This window comes from Mirounga leonina, unplaced genomic scaffold, assembly GCF_011800145.1.
Source record: "Mirounga leonina isolate KUSES-001 unplaced genomic scaffold, KU_Mleo_1.0 Mir_125, whole genome shotgun sequence".
NCBI lineage: Eukaryota > Metazoa > Chordata > Mammalia > Carnivora > Phocidae > Mirounga > Mirounga leonina.
Genome location: NW_023270305.1, coordinates 79,483,936 through 79,501,306, shown reverse-complemented (window position 1 = coordinate 79,501,306; position 17,371 = coordinate 79,483,936). Strand labels below are relative to the sequence as shown.

Genomic DNA, 17,371 nt, shown 5'->3' with positions numbered 1-17,371 from the left:
GGGGTTAATGGTGTGTACAGCATCAGGGTCACAGACCTGCGCACTGCAAGTGTGTGGATTTTATTGTGAGTTAATCATACCTCAAGAAAGCTGATTGTTTTGGGTTTTTTTTTTGTTTTGGAGGGGTTTTGTTTTTTAAGATTTTATCTATTCATTTGAGACAGAGAGAGAACAAGCAGGAGGAAGGACAGAGGGAGAGGCAGACTCCCCACTGAGCAGAGCCTAACATGGGGCTCGATCCTAGGACCCTGAGATCATGACCTGAGCCGAAGGCAGACACTCAACCGACTGAGCCACCCAGGCGCCCCGAAAGCTGATTGTTTTTTAAAAGTATAGTCTTAGCAGTAAGAACATAGAAATGTGTGCCATTAACCAGAACAGTAAGCCATCGGCCCTTAGGAGATATGCGGACTCTGAGACATGACTTCAATCACGTTGAACTATCCCCCTTGGATGCGCCCGTCCACATGTGGCCCATGAGTGCGGAGCACACTACACGTGTGCAGTAATGGAGCTCACTGCCTCAGAAGCAGCTCTTCTCTTGCTCTGAGCCTGTGATGGTGCTGTTCAGTTTTGGCTACAGAAGATGAATGGACTAGAAGACCTGACCACCCTCATTTCCAGGGCCTGTCTGAGGCTCAGGGCCTCCCGAGAGCCTGGTGTGCAAAGGCCTCTGAACCGAGGGGCCATCTTGTCTCTCTGGGCTCAGACTTCAAAGAGAAGCGTGAAGGGTGGAGCAGATTGGGGGTGCAGCGGGGGTGCAGGCACTGAGGAGCTGCATGCCCTTTGCCTGCCTTCTGCACACCCTCAGCTTACCTTTCCTCTCAGACAGCGTCTGGGAGGCCCCCCTGCCCCGGCCTCCGCCACCCAAGTGGGAGCCGTCTCAATTATGCACAATAACCATCCTCAGAGAGCAGCAGGCTGTCTGAGGGCCCCTCAGGGGTAAATAATAATAGCAACAATTTTTGGATCCTTCTTGCCTCATTGCTTGCCACAGCTTTGTAGCTAATTTAGGATCTATTGATCCCAGTGCCAATAAGTGGTTTATCTCCTTCAACTTCCTTTACTTAAAGGATATCTTCACTGTCAAATTAATGTCTCTTACTTGGCTGACATGGCTTGGGATTCTCGTAGTGTGTCTTCCGGTAATTGTTTTTTATGTTCTTGTTTTGCTTGTGCTGTTGGGTGAAATCGGTGTGCTTCAGATACATCCAGGCATCAAGCCTCACCTCCCTAACACAGCAACTGTTTTAAGGTGCCAGTGCCTTGTTCTCCAGTGGACCCAGACCCAAGAAGAATGGCTGGATTCAGGAGTGACAGAGTGGCCTGAAAGTATTGCTTTCCAAATATCACTGAGCTGCTGAGAGCAAAGAAACAAGGCCAGTGAGCTGAGAGAGAACCCAGCCCAGAAAGTTCTTGATTGCACCGGAATGCAGGTTAGGAAGTAACTCATTGGTCTGTTGCTGAGAGAAGAGGATAGAACAGTGACCTGGAGGGAGCACCCTGCAACTCTCAGTGGCTCCAGTGGGGCACAGCCTGCCCAGGCCTCAGCCCACACCCGTCCTCCCTCCTCTTCCTCTCCCCGGCCATTGTGATTCCGGGCTAGCCCTGGCTGTCGGCCCTTCCCTGGGTCTGTGCAGGCTTCCTGACTCCCCAACTGGTCCCCTGCTCCCACTGCCCCATCCCGCACCCCCACCCATGCCCACCCATGTCCATGCACCCGTGTTCATGTGGCCCCCACCATATTGTGAGGCACCACTGGCGCAGGGACTGTGCCCATTTGTTTACTCAGCCTGGTCTGGAGTGGGTGTCCAGTAACTATTGCATGCATGGATGGATGGCTGGGAAGATGGAAGGATGGGCGGACAGATGGATGGATGGATGGAAGAAGGAAGGACGGGCGGACAGATGGATGGATGGATGGAAGATGGAAGGACGGGCGGACGGATGGATGGATGGATGGAAGATGGAAGGACAGGCAGACAGATGGATGGATGGATCGATGGAAGGACAGATGGGCAGATGGAAGCATGGATGGCATGCCTATTGAAGTGCTGGAGAGTGGCAGCTATTACGTCTCAACAAAATTTTATGTTTATATGTTTATATAACAGCCCTAGAAAAAGTTGGTTACGTAATTTAAAGCCATGGATTGGAGTTACAATAACCTTCCTGATTTCACTCTAAAAATGCCTTCTGTCGATTTTGATAAGGCAATAAAATAGGAACTCTTTTTAAAGCTTCACCTGGCTTTATCACTTCTACAAGATCCATTCAGCTCTGAGGCACTAAATAAAAGAGAAATGAAACTGTGAGCACATAACTTTACAGCAGGAGCTCTGGATAAGGATGATTGCTCTCCCTCTGAACTTTCCAGATGGATATTTGCTGGCCACATTATTTTCATGAGCAAGCCATCAAGATTGCCATAGCATCCAAGCGCCATATCCTGTTCCAAATGCAGGAGAGCGCTTCCCTCCTCTTTGGGCTACAGCCCCAGCTCTCGCTGCACAAATGCAGAAGCACCTGCTTAATAACGTAATTAGTATTCAGAGAAGCCGGGGCCTAGTCTGACAAACAACAATAATAATTTTGGTGTTTAGGGAGCGTTCTCAGGCCATGGCTGTCTGCAGCATTTCATAAACAATTACCATCAGCACTGGTTTTTCTGTAGGAAAATGAAAACTGACAGGAACGGGTGAGTCAAATAGAAAGGTGTGATGTGAACAGAAATGTCCAAAATGCTGGTTTTCCTTGCTCTTTCCTTCCTTTCCAGATTCTGCTGCTGAAGAGCTAATGATGCCCATAGAATCTGAAATAATTTGACATGCTTATTTGTAGTAGTAGTGATCGTTCAAAGAGAAAAGCTAAAAGTAGTCAAAAATAAATGTTTTGTGTATTACATTTATCCCATTTGTGCAAGAAATGTACAACAGTCATCAAATGAACATCTTATGACAAAAGCCCCAAACGGCCTCTCACCCAGTCTAGGACACCACAGGTGGACACGAGAGAAGCTGGTGCCCTGGAATTATCCCAAGGGTAAATTCTAGTGGGTGCATCCAGCTGGTACCTAAGCCCAGTGCTTCCAACAGACAAGGAAAGGTCCTTGAACTTAGAAAAAAATTGTTATGTATATACACACACGCATGATACATATGTACATATACATGTGCATATACACATGTATGATGTGTATATGTTTTCAATCAGAATTATATCCTTGAGAGAATGTATGGACACTGTCCCCACCCCAGAGATGTTGGTGAAGGTCAGTTAAACTGTCATGGCCCTGAAACTTTCACCAAGGAGCTCTGAATAGAAGTTTCTCAGTGCGGTGGTCAAGAATGGAGACTGGCCTTGGGGCACCTGGGTGGCTCAGTTGAATTAGTGTCTGATCATGATCCCAGGGTCCTGAGATCGAGCCCTGTGTCAGGCTCCCTGCTCAACAGGGGAGCCTGCTTCTACCTCTCCCTCCAACCCTCCCCCTGCTCATGCTCTGTCTCTCAAGTAAATAAAATTTAAAAAAAAAAGAATGGAGACTGCCCTTTAAAATCCTCATGTGGTCTGATGTAAAGCTCTAAGATACCCTGATGCACTGCATTGCAGGAATTTCTCTCAGCCTTCCTTCTCTGCCCCTCTGAGATTGCACTCCTGAGTCTTGGGAGGCAGACTGTCGGCCTTGGCAAGGCTTTAGTGCCTCTGCCCCTTTCCTTGTGTTCTTCCTGACCCCTGGCTGCACTTTCCCAGGCAGGGCGGTCCAGCAGCAGGCCCTGTGTGGCAGCCTTGCCTGCCCTGCCGGAGAGGCTAAGAACAGGACAGGCCATTGAATTTGCAGGGCCATGCAAAATGGAAATGGGGTGCCCCTCCTTTAAAAATCACTAAGAAGCTCAAGACGGCAAGCTCAGGGTCCTTTCTATGGGCCGGTGTGACTGTGAGGTCCCAGTCCCCCGCTGCAATGGGTTGGCCTGTCCCAGGACATCTTCCAGGCCCTTCCAGTGAGACAGACTTGACTCAAGCAGAAGTGAAAGACAATGAGTTAAGCTCTTCACAATCCAGCACTAATTAGCGCTATCCAACTGGGATGGGAGTGGGGAGCTTCCTGAGAGCCATAAATCACATCAAATGGAAATGTTTTCAGCCGCTCTGATAATGACCTCTACAGGCTCCTGGAGGGTGAGTGAAGGTCTGTCTCTGTTGGTGGGAAGTGGAGGCCTTCTGGGGAGTCTGGGGAGCAAAGGAATCCTGTGGATGTGTGGGGAGGAGGCCACCAGCAGCCTTCCCCCCGGGGCAGCTTTCTGTGGGAGGGGAGAGTGTGGGAGGCCAGGGAGGAGAAGGTAGTGTTGGGTGGGCAGGGAGCAGGGAACCGCCTCCCCAGAACGCAGGCAGCTGCCAGCACCTGTCTTCTCCACAAACCACTTGTGCTGAGGACCAGGGTGGGCCGGCCGCAGACCTTGCCGTCTGTCTCCCGTCCCCCAGCCTGTGATGTGGGCCGGGAGGACAGCACTGTGCCCCAGGAGCCTGGTGGGACCTCTGTCCCCAGTCACTGCAGCTGGATGAGGATGAGGGGGCATAATCGGCCCGCACCACCTTCTGAGAATTCTCTGGCAGGTGAGCCCACTGGAAAGGTGGAAGGGGCCAAAAACAGAGAGACCCACAACCCACATGCTTAAAAAGGTAACTTGGAAGCCCTCGTTCCTGCAAAGGCTTCCCAGGCCCCACAGCCTCAGCCCCTTCCCACAGATTCAGGGCGGCAGTGCCTAAGGTGTGGCTCTGTGGTTCACACCACCTTCCCAGCGAGAAGCAGCCTGTTGGGAAGAGGCAGTGTCTTCACATTCCAGGGTGGTCGCGTTCCGGGGCTGGCCCTACTGGATCAAGAAGGTGAAGCCACAGAGACTCAACTGTCTGCTGGCCCAGGCGGTGACTCTGTATTCCAAAGGTGGTAGCTAATATGGAGCATGGCCTCCTTCCTGCCGTGGTGCATGCCGGCGACCTGAAGGCAGCTGTGATGACAAGTCTCCACTGAGGCAGAGTCAGCCCTCTGAGGGTGAAGGTCATCCCAAGGGCAAACTGCTGTAGAGGAGGAGAGCTTTTACTTTCTTCTTTTCTTGGTTCTTTGGCTGGTCTAATTATTAAATTGACAGAAGACAGATGAACAGGGGAAAAACAAATTTAATTTTGTACCTGTAGGAGCCAATAAAAATAGGAGATTCAAGTTACCAAAGCAGGCAGCTTTGTACCTTTTAGACAGAGAAACAGTAAATTAGAGAGGCATGGACAAGACAAGGAAGTTTGGACTTGGGGTAGTAAACAAGTAAAGGGTTTGTTTATTCAGCCTTCTCAGCCCTGAATTCCCACCTCTGGGAATAAGGATGTCTCTACCTCCTGGTGCAGGGAGGGCACCTTTCACCAGGGAGCTTTATCTCCTGCTTTCAGGGGCACAAAGGAGGGTCAAAGTGTCCTTCATGCACCAGCTGTTTCTTAACTTAAATTCAAAATAATATGCCAAAGTGGCATATTTGGGGGTGGCCCGCCCTGAGCCCCATTATAGCCCAGCATGAAACTAGACCCGGGAGGGCGCCTGGGTGGCTCAGTCATTAAGCGTCTGCCTTCGGCTCAGGTCATGATCCCAGGGTCCTGGGATCGAGCCCCGCATCAGGCTCCCTGCTCGGCGGGAAGCCTGCTTCTCCCTCTGCCACTCTCCCTGCTCATGTTCCCTTTCTCGCTCTCTTTCTCTCTCTGTGTGTCAAATAAATAAAAACTTAAAAACAAACAAAAAAAGAAACTAGACCCGGGGGCAGGGGGGTGGCCCTTAGAAGTGTAAGACATGGCCTGCAGTTCTGTGTAATTGTGTGTTCTGTGTCTGTCTCCCGGGCAGATAAAGATGCCATGGGGCAGGGACCTTATCTGTCTGTCACCGTCCCTGGGGTGTCTAACACAGGAGCAGCTCATAGTCACTGCTGAATAAACGATGAATGAATGATGACTAACAAAGCACACGAATCCCCGTGTCTAGTGCACAGTACTGGGTGGGGTGAGGCCAAAGACAGCATTTGTTCCTTGGGAGAGGATCAGAATTGAAGCAGAGACCAAGAAGAAGCCCTCGCCTGGGTCTGCAAGGAGGAATCAAACAAGGTCTGAGTAAAAAGTTAGTGGAGGTCATTAGACCAGCGCTTCTCAAGCTTTCAGGTGCACCAGACACCCCACCCCCACCCTGGGGATCTGGCTGGCAAAGCAGATTCTGAAGCAGCAGGTCTGCCAAGGACCTGAGACTTGGCCTTTCCACCCAGCTCCCAGGTGGTGCTTCTCCTGTGGCTCCAGAGACCACCCCCCCTACCCGGGGCAGCAAGGCTGGATGGATACGACCCTTCATGGCTTATTGTCCTCTGATTTTACCTTATTTCAGCCTTACCTGAATATCCAGGCCAGCTTGAGACTCAGAGGAAAGGTCCAGTCTGCACGTGACTGTATGAAGGGAAAGCCGCTCCCACCCTGCTTATGTCCAAGGGCGAGATGACCACGGCCTGAAGGCCATGGGCAGCCTCTTCCACCCCTGATGCTGAGGGCTTTTGAAGACTGTGTTTCCCCATACCTCACATGTACTGCCAGTTATCCAGCCCCCAAGGCAAGACAGGTGCCCGTAATCCTTCCACACAAGCACACAGAATCCTTCTGCTATCCATGCGGTCTTGTCAATGGGTGGGAATGCCACAGGGGGCTTCTGAGAAAGTGAGGCAAGATGTCATCTCCTGGGAAGACCGCCCCTGCTGCCAAAGGAGCAGCAGACTGGGTTCTCCAGCTGGGTCCCCACCTGGAGCTGCCAAGCCCTGAGCACAAGCAAGCCACATGACCTTCCTGAGCCGCTGCTCTTGGAACACGGGGACCCGACTGTCTCGGGACCCTTCTAGGAGCCAGGGTGGGGTAGAGCATGTGAAACTGTCAAATGCTGTGAAAGAAGGAGGCATTACTGTTCTCTCGAAGCCACTCATGCTGGTGGCAGTAACTCCCAGCCTCGCCCGTAGTAACTCAGAGCTAAGAAGGTCATGGCCTCCTGCAGGCTGAGATGCAGCCACATAGTGGTCACTGCCACCCCTGTTTGCTAGGAACATTGTCTTTTCCCTTTGTGGCATTTCCAAGCCACTAAGCCCTGCCACACTTGGGGGCTCCTGCATTCCTCATAGCAATCGCTCAGTTGGAAAGGGAGCCAAATTCCTCCATTTTCATAGAGGAGAATGTGTGCTGCCCCTCAGGGTCATAGGACTACCAAGAGGGCAAGAAGGCAAAACCTCCTGAGACCAGCCCCCACGGGAGCCCACAGTCCTGCACACCTTGGTGTTCCCTTAGAATAAAAAGATATGTCTACATCGTGGGTAGACTGGACTGTGTTTACTTACATACAGGGCGGTAGTAGTGAGCAATGGGGGCAGGCTGTGGGGACAGACTGTGTGGGTTCAAATCCTGTCTCTGCCCCACTGCTGGGCGACCTTGGGCAAGTTTTGCAGCCTTTCTGCGCCTTGGCTTCTGCCTGAGTAGATGGAGTTATAGAAGTCCCCACTGGCCCAGCAGTGGTGGGGATTAGGTGTTTAATACAGGCTAAAGTGCCTGGCCCAGTGTCTGGGAGGTACTCAGCGCTCAGGAAGTGCTAGTGGAGAGGATGGTGGATACTGCGTGCTGACACCACCAGCAAATGCGTTTGAGGAGCCGGGTGCCCCTGGCCTCAGGACGCGAGTGAGCACAGGGTGTGCTGCTGGAGAGGCCCTAGGCAGCAGGTCAGCCCCGCCCGGCACGTATAAAACCTGCACCCTCTGCCCAGATGGGGACCCAGTGCCAGGGGTCTCGGGCTGCACAGGCCAGTGAGGACCTCCCAGGGAGCCTGCAGCTCCGCGAGTCCCCACAGCCTCTCTTCACGCCATCCTGCTTCACGTGCAACTAAAAGCCCAGCCTCATTTCTTGTCTTCTCTGGAAGACCTGTCGTGGAGCATTTTATCTCCAAACAATCAAGAATTTTCTTCACCTCTCCGTTAACCAGTAGAGGTGAAGCTATGTGTTGGAATTTGGTGTCCTTTCTTTACTTTTTGTCTTGAAATCATTTCCAGCTTACAGAAAAGTTGCAAGCATTCATTATCGTTTTGCCAGATGTGGTGTCTGTTGGCCCCTGGTTCCCTCCCTTTAGGCACAGAGGGTGATGCCTCCTCATCTGTGGGAACCCTGGCTTTCTCCGGAGTTCCAGAAGGGCTCCTGGAGCAGAGGAAGTGATCCAGTGGTCTCCAACCTGGAATTTTTCTATGCAGACAAAGGAAGGCACCTGAGGACAGGGGCCCCTCTGTTTCGCCCTCCCCCCACCCTGTGGCCCAGACCAGGGCCTTTTCTCATGAGCAGGTCCTCGTCCATGTGACAGCCAGGGACAGCCTATTAGAACCCAGGCTGCCAACACTGTGAGGACCACATAAACTCTCCCTTGCTCAGATCTTTCTCCTGCTCAACTCATGTGTGTGCAGCTGCCAGAGGCTGCCTCCTCTTGGAGGCCCTCCAGGTTTTCAATGTGTTCACATTTGCAACTTCCTGCTCAGTAGGAGCCCCACACGCCTCCTATGCACCCAGCAGCCACGCGGACACGTGGGCCAGCCTCAGTGCTCTGTCACCTCTGACCACCTGTCTCCTTAGTCCTGGACTCTCCAGGCCCCCCTCTCCACCCCCTGGCCCCCCCTGAGGTCAGGCCACCATCAGCTCCTCGCAGGCTTCCTCCCTCCTGCCTTGTCTTCATCTAAGCCAGTGGCTTTCCAATTACTGATCATGTCCACGTGGTGATGTACCTGGGTCATTTTCATGGGCTGCAACTATGCCACTGTTCCAATGGAATAAAGAAAATAGGATGGAGTAGATCACAGTCTGTTGTGTGAAGTAAGTATAAATGTTGTTTCATGTGACTTAGTGATACGTGTGTGTGTTGGGTGGCATTGTGACATATACTTCTTGCCAGAGTGGCTCCTTTTGTCACCGCAGTGGGAAGTTGGTCCTGCCACTCTGTCGCTGCATTGCCCAGCCTTTGCACAAGGCCCATGGCAACCTCCAGACTCCATCTGACCTCGTGCTTAGCCCTCTGGTCCGGCCGTGGCTTCGCCTCCAGCCTTTAGGGCCTCTGTTCCTACTTCCTGGGAGAATTGTTCCCACCTCTTTCCATGCAAGCTCTTACCTGCCCTTCAGGACCTGGGTGAGGTTTTGCCTGCCCTGATCTCCCCAAGAATGGGTCAGGTGCCTCCAAAGGTGCAGGCCACCTGCCCCCCATAGCTTCCTCCTAGTCAGTGGTCTCCATGGGAAGCTTCAGTCAGTGGCTGAAGTGGCCATGGTGAGAGTATATTGCTGAAATAGCCAAAAACGACAAATCAGGCCCTTCCTGCCCCACACACCACGGGGTGCCCCCTGAGCATCTTGGACCTCTAGCCCCCAAACTGTGGGTGACCCTCTGGCCCCTTCACTCTCCAGTCACTTGGAGATGGGCCTCATTCTGTGAGCCCTCCACCTCTAGCCCAGAATTGGCCCCGATTGGAGAGGCTTCGTAGTTTTGAATGGATGTGAGAACGACACCTCAGTGGTGATGTATCTCAGCTCCATCCAACCCTCCAAGCTAACAAACCACAAGCTTCCTGAGGCCCACACCTCTGCCAGCTACCCTGAACCTTCTGGTTTTATGCCGAGCCCCAACCTCTCCCTGGAGCTCTTTGAACCAGGGGCCCAACCGCACTATTCCCCGAGCGTCTCCCAGCCCCAGTCTCCAGAGGTCAGCCTGCTCGGTGTCAGCCAAAGTCTTGCCACAGAGTGAGGATGTTATAGGGAAGCTCTGTGCTGGAAATGCACAGACTGGAGCTGAGGTGGTGGTCACAGCAGGAGAGGCCAAGTTCAAGTTCAGGAATAGTCAGGCCTCCCTTCCTCCCCCACATGAGGTAGGCATTCCTCTTACGCCCATTTCATGGATAAGGCACTGAGGCTTATATATAACTGAGGCACTGAGTGGCTACACAACTTGCCAAGATGTGATTCAGCCCTTGCTCTTAATCACCACCTTTTTTTTTTTTTCCCTATTTGGTTAACGGCCCGTCTGGGACTACAGGCTGAGGTCACGGATGGAAAGGAAATGAAACATGCCAGTAATCCCAGGAGCATTCATCTCTCCGCGTGGGCCCACAGTTCCAGCCTGTTCTCCCACCTGTTCTCCCCTGACCCTTGATTGCGAGCTCACGCAGGGGTGGTGAGGGTTAAGCCAGAGTGGTACCTGGGCGGGGGTCAGAGGTCCACAGTCGTCAGCTGTCATTTTCATGGTGGTGGTGTTGTTCTAGGAGGAAATAGTGCTGAGGAAGGAATAGTAGAGTCTGTGGGAGGCAGGGGAAGCAGTGAGCAAGGGCCAAGTGGGCAGCACTTTCCTGCAAAGGGCTTACCTGGTCCCAGGTCTCTGTGCTGTCACGAAAGTGGCCACAGGCACTAGGCCACCAAGACGTGGCCGTGAGATGAGGGAAGTGTGCTTCCCATGCTGGGCAGGCGGTGGTGGATTCACCTGCGGCCGCGCCCTGTCCCCCTCCGAACAGACCACCCGGCAGCCAGTCCAGTGTGCGGTGAAGCAGAGCCTTGCCTATCAGCGGACAGGGCACGGGAAGAGATGTCTTGCTGCCACCTTCATGTCTCCATCACTGTCTGAGTTGTGGGGGCTCAACTCCTTCCACTCGTACCTCTGATAGCCGCGGGCCAGGGCGCTGCCCTGCTGGGGGCACTGGAGATCCCCCAAGTAAAGACGAGCAGGAGGTCATTTCTGGGAGCAGCTTGGGCCCCCATACTCCCAGGCCAGGCTGGCTCCTGAGTGCAGAGCTGCGTCTCCAGGGAAGTCAGGCCTTGGCAACAGAACCTTAACCAGAGGCCGCCCTCACCTCCCTCTGCCACCCCAGTTCCCTTCTTTGAGAACTGGTAGTCCTGATGGACATGCACCCGACCCCACAGACTTTGTTTCCCTTGTGTATTTGTTTTGCTTTTCTGTCTTCTTGGGTTTGCCTGGAAACATCTTTAATGAGCCTCTCAATAAAAGCTCTAGGTTGACACCAAGGTGCACCCAGCCCAACCCTTCTCTGTGTTTATAGGGAAGCCCTCCCAGACTCAGCTGTAATTAGAAGTCAATTAAATTAGAAACCCTTAGTATTGTTCTTGGAAAGCCTCCAGGGCTGCAGCTCTCCTGGGGAGAGCCTCTGGCCCGGCTGCGCTGCACTCGTCCCTGCTACCCACCATCCCGAAGCCAGGGCAGGGCTGTCGGTCGGGCAGGGAGCGGGTTCCTTTGTTTGTGCTGTACCCTCCCCACCTGGCGGGACTGCGGGTCAGGCCTCCCTCTGCCTCCTTCCCTGCCTGCCCCAGCTTGCTCCGTTGCTAGAAGGAAACACCCAGAAGCTCACTGCTGGGGTGGCCGGGTGCTTTAATCTTGCCTTAGTCCATTTATTGTGTTTCAAACGTAAATGTGGCACTGAATTATAGACAGCGGTCATGCTAGAAAGCGAGAAAAAGTAGCTTTTGTATCTCTTCAAGAGTGTCTGGAAACCTAACCCTTCCCCAAAGGCCCCCTGATGTTACTCACAGGTGAGAACGCCTCCAAGGTAAGCAAGGAAAAGATCCCGGAAAGATCTAGGTCCCCGGGGCCCTACCCCATTCCCAGGTGTCTCCAATGGGGCCTCTGTCTCTGGAATCACCCTTGGGACATCCTTCTCAGCCTGTTCTCAGAGCAATCAGATGCTTCTTCCCAAAGCGAAATGTCTTTACTGACTTTTTTCCTGATCACAAAGTTCACACCTACACTGGTACATCATTCTGACACTAAGAACTGTATGGAAAGGGAGCCTTCCCCATAACCCCCTCGGTCCATGGTCACCCCAACCCTATTTCACCCCTGCCAAAAAAATCTTTGTTGAAAAGTTTGTGGATATCACTCCAGACCTGCTTCTGTGTATACAGAAGCCTTTACAAATACAAACCCAGAGCTGTGGCATGTGATTTCTTGTAGAGCCCCTCACGGTGTTACACAGAACTGATGTTCCATTGGAATTTTTGCTCCTTGTGATGATAAACAAGCACAATATCTTGGATTTTATCCAACCTCTCCTTTTGGGAAGGGTGAGTGCTGGCTGCTCCACATCAGGGGATGGGATGGGGGTCACCAGTGTCCTCCCAGAGGAAGCCACAGCCGCCGTTCTCAGGAGGACACCGGAAGCTGGAAGTTGGACAAAGCTCTTTGGGTCTGTCCTTCACTGGCCTCTCCTACATATTTAGGTATAGGATGCTTCTCCTAAACGTGCATTCTCCCTCCAAATCTCACTGAGCAGGATGCTGAGTCCTGGGCGATTTGGAAAAGAAGATTTGTCTGTACATTCACAGAGCTTCCTTCCCCACAGGCCCCCGGGCCTCCAGCTCACTGGGCCTGCTTTCCCCATTCTGGGTCCTTCCCGACTCCTGACCTCTCGGCCCTCCCTCTTCTTCCAACTCCACTTCATTTCCAATAAATGATCTTCCGACTGCTTTGCTCCGTAATGCCTTTAAGATATTGTATTGAACGGGGGCACCTGGGTGGCTCAGTCGGTTAAGCGTCTGACTCTAGGGTTCGGCTCAGGTCATGGTCTCATGGCTTGTGGGATCGAGCCCTGAGTCTCCACACTCCACGGGAATCTACTTGGATATTCTCTCCCTCTCTCTCTCTCTCGTAAATACATAAAAACAGAAAATAAAATGCTTTAAAAAAAAAAAAAAGATACTGTATTGAAGAACAAAGTTCAGGGCTTTTCTCCAGAAACAGGAATGGTTTTCCCATTCGTCGGGTCTCTTGCTTCCAACTACCCCGCACAGTCTTTTCTGTGTGGTATTAGGAGTTATGGGTTTCCGTGAGCAGAGACGGCTCAACGAGATCCAGAGGGTTCAGAGGGTTAATGTTCTTGGGGGGTGCTTCCCAAGGCCCAGTCTGACTCCTGAGTCCATGGTTTATTCTAGAAATTTCCTCACACAATCCAGCCATTGGAAGAGGGCCTGCTGTTTTGTCTGGAATTCACCCCCAGTGTCAAAGCAAGACAGCAGTGACCCAACAGTGGCAAGTGAGGGATGTGGGTGCTCCCGCGGGACCGCCACTTGTCTTTGTACAGTCAGGCTCCCAGGTGAAACTGCTTTCAGTTAGAAACACAGGCCTGCCATCCTGACGATGGAAAGGTGACACACAATACCTCCTCCTTCAAAGCAGTGCATTGATTTAGCAGCTGGAGAAAGCACCTGAATGTCTGGGCCACAGCCACCCTCTGTCCATTAAGTGGCTGTGTGGCCCTGGACAAGTCACTACACCCTCTGGGCTTCAGTTGTCTTGGCTATAAAATTAAGTGGTTGGCCTTGTGTACTCTCTTAACGCTTTGATCACAGCCTATTCTCAACAGGGAGAGGAAGAACCTACCAGCGGGGCTGGGAGGATGGGCAGTGGGATGGGGAGGGGCCGGGCCAGGCTCTGAGTCCTGGTAGTATCTCCAGGGGTGCCCCGGAGCCTGAGGATTTGGACCCGCCTGGAGCACCCCTTTACACTCTGTGTAAAGCCAGGCTTCTTCAGATGCTGTGAGCAGGTGAACATTTGGTCATCGTCCTGTCTTCCACAGTAGGCCCTCCATGCACTCTAGTCCTTTCTCCCTGGGAGGGGTGTGACACTGGCAGGGCCATGGATAGTCAGCCCAAGGGGCCTGGGCCTCAGCTTAAAACCCGCCTTTTCTTTTAGGGTGTATTCACTTCCTGCGCCGCTTTCGGGGAGGCCCCTCGCCCTCGGTGGGACATGGTGGAGGCGGCCGGCCTGAGGGTCGGGGCTGGGCGGTGGCCAGTCCGTCCTGGAGCGGCTCCGGCCGTGCAGGCGCCAGGGTGCCATGAAGTGTGTCTTTCAGGCAAAGCGGCGGGAGCAGATGGCCCACGCAGGAGACGGCAAGCGGGTGCCCTGGCTCCCCGTGCTGGTGGTAAGTGCAGCCTCCCCCTGTGAGCACCTGCAGTGGCCCCGGAGGAGGCTCCGATGGGAGCGCCTCTACCTCCCATGCTGCCGGAGGTGGCCGGTCCCTTGGCCTCTTCCGCGTCGGTCTGTGCAGCCATGCAATGGGACTGATGCTGCCAGCAGCCCCTCACCGGGCTCTTCCGAGGGTGCAGAGCACCCAGGTCAGATTGGACTTCTTGGTGGCTCCCTTTCTAGGGTTCCATGGATAGAAAGGTCTTTAAATGCTTCTTTGTGTTGCAATATACACAACCCAGCGGCTGTTGGTGAGCACCATGCCTGTGGGTCCCCCCGCTGAGAAAGATCCAGGCTTCTGGCGGAGAAGAGACCACATGTGACAGAAATCCACTGTTCTGGAGGCTCTGGGAAGAGGGCCACCTCCTCCGTGACTTGGGGGAGGGTGGAAGCAAAACTTCGTGGGTGAAGGGCATTTGGAACAGGCCTGGAAGATGAGATGGAGTTTTGAGGGAGGGGTCAGGGGGACCAGCAGTGAGGCCAAGTGGCAGGAAGTGGGATGGCCTGCCCAGTTTATTAGCTGCAGTTACTGGGATCTGGCACCACATGAACACCAAGTGACTAGCCGGTCCCCGACCCAGGCTCCTTCCCCTGCAGCGCCTGCTCAGGGTGCCCACCCGAGTAAGCGTGCGTGTCTCCAGGGAGGCACGGAGGCCAAAAGGACACCCTTTCTCCTGGCAGGTGTCGCTGCTGTGCTCGGCCAGAGCAGAGTATTCCAACTGTGGTGAGAATGAGTACTACAACCAGACCACGGGGCTGTGCCACGAGTGTCCGCAGTGTGGCCCGGGGGAGGAGCCCTACCTGGTAAGGCCCCTGCCAGCCGCCCCTGGGCCCCGGGGAGCTCTCCTACGTCACACGGGTGGTGTCACCATTGCGTGTATATCGCTCTACGTGTGTCCCCAAGCTAAATCAGGCCGGTCGCCCGTGGGCCTCAGGCGCCACGTTAAAGGGTTTAAGCAGCAGTGAGCACAGGAACAGTGCTTCCCTGGTGTGAGAGACGGCTGGGCATTTGTAACTTTTTTTTAGAGGACAACCATTTTCCTACTCGACCTTGATCAGATGGGTTTCAGGGCATCTGAACCGGAGGCATGACTAATGTCCTGCAGTAACGGCATGCTGACTCCTGAGCGTGGCATCGCCCTCTCCTGCAGGGAAAGCTCAGCATGTTGTTAAGGGCTAAGAGAGACGCCCCCAGCATCAGCATTCAGGGCTCTTGTAGAGAGTCAAGCACGTCAGAAGCCACGGGCTGTGTCACTGGCAGGTCATCCCCTTAGCTGGCTGAATTTATTCAGGGACCCTCGGGAGCAGGGCAGCGTCTGAAGCCCAGGAGCACTGGGGAAAGGAGCTCAGAGTTGGAGGCACAGGGGGCTTGCCTTTAGGACAGGTCAGGGAACCAAAGCCCAGCAAAGAGAAGCTTCTGGAAACAGCCAGTGTGCCCAGCGTGTACAATGCACCCAGTGTGCCCCAAGGACTGCAGGTCCACTCATGGCAGGTACAGCTGGCGTACTCACCTGTGTTCCTCTGTCCTGTTCCTCGGCCAGTCCTGTGGCTATGGCACCAAAGATGAGGACTATGGCTGTGTCCCCTGCCCGGCGGAGAAGTTTTCCAAAGGAGGCTACCAGATATGCAGGCGCCACAAGGACTGCGAGGGCTTCTTCCGGGCCACGGTGCTGACGCCGGGGGACATGGAGAATGATGCTGAGTGCGGGCCGTGTCTCCCTGGGTAAGCATGGCCGCTGCCAGGCCTCACCCCAGGATGCTTTCTGCAGAAAGCCCTGAATGTCTCATTGGCGAGGCCCCAGGGAACGTGAGCACCTCAGACTACAATGTAGCGTCACTCCTGCTGGCTCTACAAGGGGCAGCTCCACTGGGGGGGGGGGGGCACCTGTCTGCAGTCAGGAAGCATGGGGTCTAGGATGGCCAGTCCTGCCACCTAGAGGATGGGCAGCCCACCCAGGCTCAGCTTCCATGTCTCTTAAGTGGATGTTAGTCATAATCGTAATAATATCTTCTGACAACCCAAATCAAACAAATTTGTTGAATACTTTAAAATAACACATGTGGAATGCTTTGAAGAAAAGAAAACTAATATACTGTATAATACACTAAATCTAGTGTTTTTGTATTCTGGAAAAATCTGAGGGTAAAGGCTATTAATAGGAATATGTGAATCATGTGGTACCTATAATTCCACCACAATTCGGTTATGTATCAAAAGTTTTCCCAAAAAAGCAAAGTGAAAATGTAGTTAGCATGGAAGAAAGATAAAATCTTCCTTCTGACAGGCAGGACACAGTAGCAAGTTCTGCCTGGGAGAGGGAAGGGCAGCCTTGACACCCAGGATCTACCAAGCCACGGCTCTTGCTGCTGCCTCCCCCTAGTGGCCACACAGCACAGTGCAAGCAAATAATCCTCTTTTCCAGATAAAAACAAAGCAGTGACAAAGGCTACGGGGTGGTAGAGGTGATATAGGTGGTACAGGTGGTGATGGAGGCAGTGGTGATGACAGAAGCCGTGGTGATGATGGTGATGATGGAGATGATGATGGTGGTGATAGAGGTGCTGATGATGGAGGCAGTGGTGATGATAGAGGTGATGCTGGAGGAGATGGTGGTGATGATGGAGGCAGTGGTGCTGGTTGTGGTAGCAGTGGCATTTTGAATAGCACACTATACTTTGCAACCCACTTGTGCACATTATCTTCTCTGGATCATTGTACTGAATTAAGAGAAGAAAGAAAGTAAGAAGGATATACTCAAATAAGAACATGAGGCATTAGTCTGTAAGGAGAAGGAAATACAAAGAAGGCAGAAAGACCCACCAACCTAAGAATTGAATAATTCTTTAAAATGAGGAGATCTTACAAACTTGCAGAAATTAACCTTAGTTCAAATTTGTTACAGAGAAGCATTGATTCCCATGGCTTTCATCTTCCATCTTTCTGCTGGTGACCATCCCCCACCCCTACTCTCTCCAGTTTTCTGTCTTCAGTTCAGACCTACCTCCAGAGCCACAGACCTGCATTTCCAAATATCTGCTTGATAACTCCATGTCAGTGTCCCCGAGACAGTGTGTGATTCAAACACAATGGTCAAATGAATAAAGAAAGCAGGGGAACCTTACTGCAGAGGCTTATTTTTCAATATGCAAAAAAGCAGATAGCTATACCTAGGGAAGATATTAGACTGTCTCTTGAATAATAGGATAAAAATAAAAGTTTTGTAGCTGACAGTCTTTAATTTATTTGTTGAGGTTATTGCATTGTGGGGGATCCACCAAAAGGAACATGTTAGAAGAAGAAAAATCGAGGCATGCCCCCACCCCCATGAA

The 17,371-nt window shown here is 52.7% G+C and overlaps 1 protein-coding gene across 7 annotated transcripts in view; it reads left to right on the top strand.

Annotated features, from left to right (window-relative positions):
- Positions 1–17,371, top strand: part of EDAR (ectodysplasin A receptor) — a 107,461-nt gene that overhangs the window by 59,211 nt on the left and 30,879 nt on the right. For all 7 annotated transcript variants that reach the window (XM_035001922.1, XM_035001926.1, XM_035001928.1 and 4 more), the window contains 3 exons: positions 13,929–13,997; positions 14,723–14,845; positions 15,583–15,764. In XM_035001922.1, coding sequence (XP_034857813.1) covers positions 13,947–13,997; positions 14,723–14,845; positions 15,583–15,764 — 356 coding nt within the window. In that variant the 5' untranslated portion in view covers positions 13,929–13,946. The remainder of the gene's footprint in view (positions 1–13,928; positions 13,998–14,722; positions 14,846–15,582; positions 15,765–17,371) is intronic.